Source organism: Amaranthus tricolor, chromosome 16, assembly GCF_026212465.1.
Source record: "Amaranthus tricolor cultivar Red isolate AtriRed21 chromosome 16, ASM2621246v1, whole genome shotgun sequence".
NCBI lineage: Eukaryota > Viridiplantae > Streptophyta > Magnoliopsida > Caryophyllales > Amaranthaceae > Amaranthus > Amaranthus tricolor.
This window is the reverse complement of record NC_080062.1, coordinates 8,526,382-8,531,542: the sequence shown is the minus strand read 5'-3', so window position 1 is coordinate 8,531,542 and position 5,161 is coordinate 8,526,382. Positions and strand designations below refer to the sequence as shown.

Below are 5,161 nucleotides of genomic sequence, written 5' to 3'. Positions count from 1 at the left end.
GACATTAAATTAGAGACGAACTATGTGGACGTTAAATTAGCAGTTCATCACCCTTTTATAAAAGTAGACTATTTGTAATTTTAATCACTAACAGCAACGAAATTATTTTGTTTCTAAATCATCGTCACAACCCTAATATTGTTTGTAGTGCCATATTTACCGAATACCAAATAAAAGTTGTAATTGCGATGGTAAAAACCAACGAACAAGCGTTTGTTGCCATTTTATCGGAGACGATCTCGTGACGGACCAGTGACGATAAAACTTTTTGTACTTTTACCTTATCTGAATTACATCTGACTTATTATTAAGGCAATAATTTGATTTTAACTTTATAGATATCCTATATCACTCGATTTAAAGTGACTCGAGACCCTAACCGAATTTAATCGATATCAATATGACCTAATATAATCATCACCCGCAAATGACATGACTTAATATAACATAACTCACACTTGTCCGAACTTGATATCAAATAAATTCGCAATTGAACTAAATTAGTTTAACATGACTCATCAGTAAATGAACCTAACCTAAAATTAACTAATTGCACCATTTTTTCATACCTCGTTATGACAACTCATAATGCTATTTTTCTCATGTAGTAAAACATGCAATTACTATTTTTACAAAGAGAGTTATTGGACATGCAATTTGAGTCCGAGTCGAAGATGGAGGTGAAAAAAAGTCCGACTTTTATTCATAGCATGCATAATACGACCTAGTCTAATTTATTGTTATCATCATCATCATCATCCTACCCAGCAGAATTCTGAAGCAGAAGCACTCGTCACTTGAATTCCCTTCCCTCTCAATTCCCTCTCTTGCTCTCACTCTTCTCTGTTAAATTAGGCTGGACTTATTGTGAATGCCAGCATATTAACGGGGGGACACAAGTGCACACACTTCATAAGCCAAGGAGATATATACCATCCCAAAACCATATGGCAATGGGAAGAAGGTCTCTAATAGCTTATAAAGCGTGCACACCATTTTCAATTTATCGATGTGGGATAACTCATCCCAACACCCTCCCTCACATGCGAACCCCCGTCAAGTTCGCATGTGGGAGTAATCAATTAGGGTAGGAACGCCATTCTTTTCGAACCTACCATTTTTTTTTTTATAAATTATTGATCGAACCATCGGCTCTGATACCATGTTAAATTAGGCTGGACTTATTGTGAATGCCAGCATATTAACGGGGGACACAAGTGCACACACTTCATAAGCCAAGGAGATATATACCATCCCAAAACCATATGGCAATGGGAAGAAGGTCTCTAATAGCTTATAAAGCGTGCACACCATTTTCAATTTATCGATGTGGGATAACTCATCCCAACACTCTCAACTCTCTTTCACTCTAACCCTAAAAACTCTACACAACTCTTCCTCCACCTCCACTGTCGCTGTCGGCTGCCGCACTCCCGCACCACGCCACCGTCGGCTGCTCCTCCATCACAGACGAACAGTCGAACACTGCTGCTGCCATTTTTGGTTTTCTTTGATTTGGTTTGTATGACTATTTTTAAATACTCATATTGTTTATTTGGTACTTATTTGCATTTTTTTATGTGAGTTTTATGTTTTTAAAGTGTTTATTTACATATATCAAATGAAAGATTGTAAAATTATCTTTAATTTGATATATTTATTATATTACCATTTTCGTGTCCCCGTGTCCGCTATTTTTAAGTTGGCGTTTTCCCGTACCCGTGTCGTGTCCGTGTCCGTGTCCGTGTCCGTTTTAGTGCAACCTAGATTCACCTACATTTCATTCACATTCTCTGACTGACTTGGAAAGTCCAATAAACTTATCATGCTTGACAGGGTTGTGACCATATCCCCTTTGAGTCTCCCCCACATGATCTTTCCCCTGGACTCGACCTTCTTTTCTACGATTTTCTTCCTCATCCTGAAAATCAGTACTAAAAGCCTGTGTTGGGTGGGCATCTCTATACCCAACACCACCTTACAATCTAAGCATGAGGCTCTTATATGTGATCAAATGCTCATCTTTCTTTCTAAAGATCGAGTTTTCTATAACCAATTCTTTTGCCAGCGCAAACTCCAGCAAATTCTCTCCACTCTCATTCCTTGTCCCCAAACCAAATTCTCTCCATGTACCAACTTGTAGTTGCCTGCATCTCTTCCTATATGTCCGATAAAGTCTCCTCCTAAGAAAACTTTTTCATCTTTCGGGATAGTTCTCATGAGGTCTCCTAGGTTATCCCAGAACTCGCACTTTTCCTGCTCATCGAGCCCAACCTGGGCCCGTATACACTGACAATAGATATGATCTCTTCCCCCACTAATATCCTAATTAGCATAATTTTGTCATTACACCTCCTTACTTCAACCAATTGCTTTAGGATGTCATTAGACACTAAGATGTCAACCCCGTTACATCTACCGTCCAAACCTGCATACCACAACTTATATCACTTTATACCTTTTGTTTTTGCCCCTTCCACCTAGTCTCTTGAACACATACTACATGAATCCTGTATTTCAAAAGCTCATTGGCCAACTCCAACGACTTGGCTTCTAGGGTACCTATGTTCTTAGTCCCCACTCTTAGTTCTAGATCCTGCTTACATTGCCCCCCTAACCCCCTCTCCTTAGACCTGACCTCAGGTCACCATAATTGCTTTCCAGCTCTATATTCAGCTACTACGGACTAAGGTAAAAAATTACAATAATATACAACTAATTATTTGTATTAACTAAAATAATATATCACTTCCAATTGTGCTCATACCAACAATATCAAACCAAATTGTCACACGCACATAAAATCAAATTAAAAAAATTTCTTAATAATGATGTACAACTAATCATTTATAATAACTAAAAAAATATATAGCAACTAATTTGAATCTATCTACACCAATAACTATGTATATCTTGTCTAGGCAAAATTCTGGAAATGATACCCTTATTTCCATGTCTTCCAGCTACTTTATCACCTATTTTGATTTCACGTTTCTGTAAAATATATACATGAATCACTTCTGGATTATAACTAGAACCCCCCTTTTTCTGGATCCATCTCACATCAATAACTCGCCCCCTACCCCCTATAGGCAGTTTTAGACAAGTTTCCTTTGATGTGGATACCTGAATACCAAGTATAGCTCGTAATAATCTATCTTCTGGAGCATACGAAGATTCTTTTGCCATCTGAGGCGTTAATTTACCTACTAAAATATCACCTGTTTCTACCCACGATCCCAGCCTCACAATTCCATTTTTGTCTAAATAGTTTTTGTTGATAATAATTGTGTTAGAATCTATCAGTGAGATAAAAAAAAAGTGTTGAATTTAAACGTAAGTTATGGAGTTTAATTTTATGACTGAATTCAAATGGCATTTTAAATGATAGTAAAAAGTGAAATATTTAGAATCAAAGGTAAATGACACTTTTAGTATCTCGCACAAAGTAGGATTTAGGTGGGTTTTTTTTTTCTTGAAAAATACGGACAAACCATATCTATTCGCCTCAAGGAGGGAGTAAAGAGGATGTGCGCAGCCAAGAAACCCTCAGCTGATATCTGCGCGCAATAGAGGTCGAACCCCAAACCTTCTACTCAACATAAATGTTCTCTCTATTGAGCTACAAGCACTTTTTGGTTGAAAAATTTAGAATCGCTTATGTTTTTATTGATAATTTAGAGAATTTCTTCCTATTTGATAGTTTTATGCCTTTCGTGCAAGGATAATTTCTAATATTGATAATTTAGAGAATTTCTTTCCTTTTCCGGGGTTGGATACCCTATATGTGTTTTAACGGTGTTAAATTTTACCCAATTCTCTAAATTTTTATGATCATTTAATTTTTTTATAAAAGCAATAACTTCATAAAAATTATTCAAAACTTGCACAAAAAAAATCATAAAATACATCTAAAAGAAAGAAGTGGTTTATATATAAAGATGCACCCTTAATTAATTTTCTTGACATTAATACTCTTTGGCTCCTTCCCTCTAGCCTTCTATATTTATGAAGCATCCTCAAGCCAAACCACCACCATTATTTAAATATTAACACTAGCTTTTAAGGGATATGTTTATGGCTCACCTTCAAATTAGGGTTGAACCCCTAATAGAGCACAACTATAATATCTCCCCATTTAACAACTTCCTAAATCCCATCAACAAAAATTAACCCAAAACAAAAGCCTACTCCATACACACTTCACCACTTATTTTATTCTTTAGAAGAACATATTTTGAAAAGAAAAAAAACAGTAATAATAGTCATCAACTTAGTATTTCGCACAAGTAAAGAAATTAAGCTGATTAAAATCCTAATCCTTTAAGAAAGAGTTAACAATCTTCATGCATGGCTCCATTACTTGCTTGTCCCAAACATCGGAAAAATTCTTAGACCCATCCAAAATCACTCTTAACGAATCGGTACCATCGATTCTATTCGTTTTCCACCCACCATTTTCCAAACATTCAATTTTTCCAATTTGTGTTTTCGCAAGTTCACAAGTATTATTCTTCATATTCTTAACAGCTTCTTCAAAAATAGCCTTACGCACAATTTCATTTTTCCCTCCTCCAAAACCATACCTAAAATACTCTTCAAATTCAGGTACCCCAATAGCCTTAGTTAACCCACAATTCTTTTTTATTCTATTCATCTCAAACTCATCATAAAGCTGAGTTAACTCGTCCATCATACCCGAGTCAAGCATATCATCAACTCGCTTAACTAAATACTCATTCAACACAGGGACACAAACATCCATTAATAAAAAACAACAATTATATCTTAACTCGTTACAAACCGAGTCTAACCCGGAAAATATATCCGAGTTAGGGTTATACCCATTTGATAAAAGTGCGTAAATAAACGAGTTTGAACCTCCCACAATTATTGGCACTTTCCCGCGAGAAATAATATCAGAAATAATATAACTACCAATTTGACGATACTGTAAGGGAGTCAACTCGCCTTGACTCGCTGAGTCAAACTCACCGAGTAAATGGTGACGAATTCTGAGTTGTTCTTCGACAGGCATTCTATTAGTGAGAATGTCAAGTCCTTTGTAAAGTTGGATTTTATCCGAGTTAATTATTTCGCATTGGATTCGGGTCGCAATGTCAACAGATAGTCGGGATTTTCCCGACCCGGTAGGACCCAT

General features: G+C 36.2%; 1 protein-coding gene across 1 annotated transcript; it reads right to left on the bottom strand.

Annotated features, from left to right (window-relative positions):
- Positions 1-4,315: 4,315 nt before the first annotated feature.
- LOC130802505 (adenylate isopentenyltransferase-like) lies at positions 4,316-5,161 on the bottom strand. Its single transcript, XM_057666521.1, has one exon. It carries the CDS (start codon positions 5,159-5,161, stop codon positions 4,316-4,318), a length of 846 nt encoding a protein of 281 aa, XP_057522504.1.

What these genes read in the sequence shown, in the direction of transcription:
- LOC130802505 (XM_057666521.1), bottom strand. Translation starts at nt 5,161, where the DNA reads ATGGGTCCTACCGGGTCGGGAAAATCCCGACTATCTGTTGACATTGCG.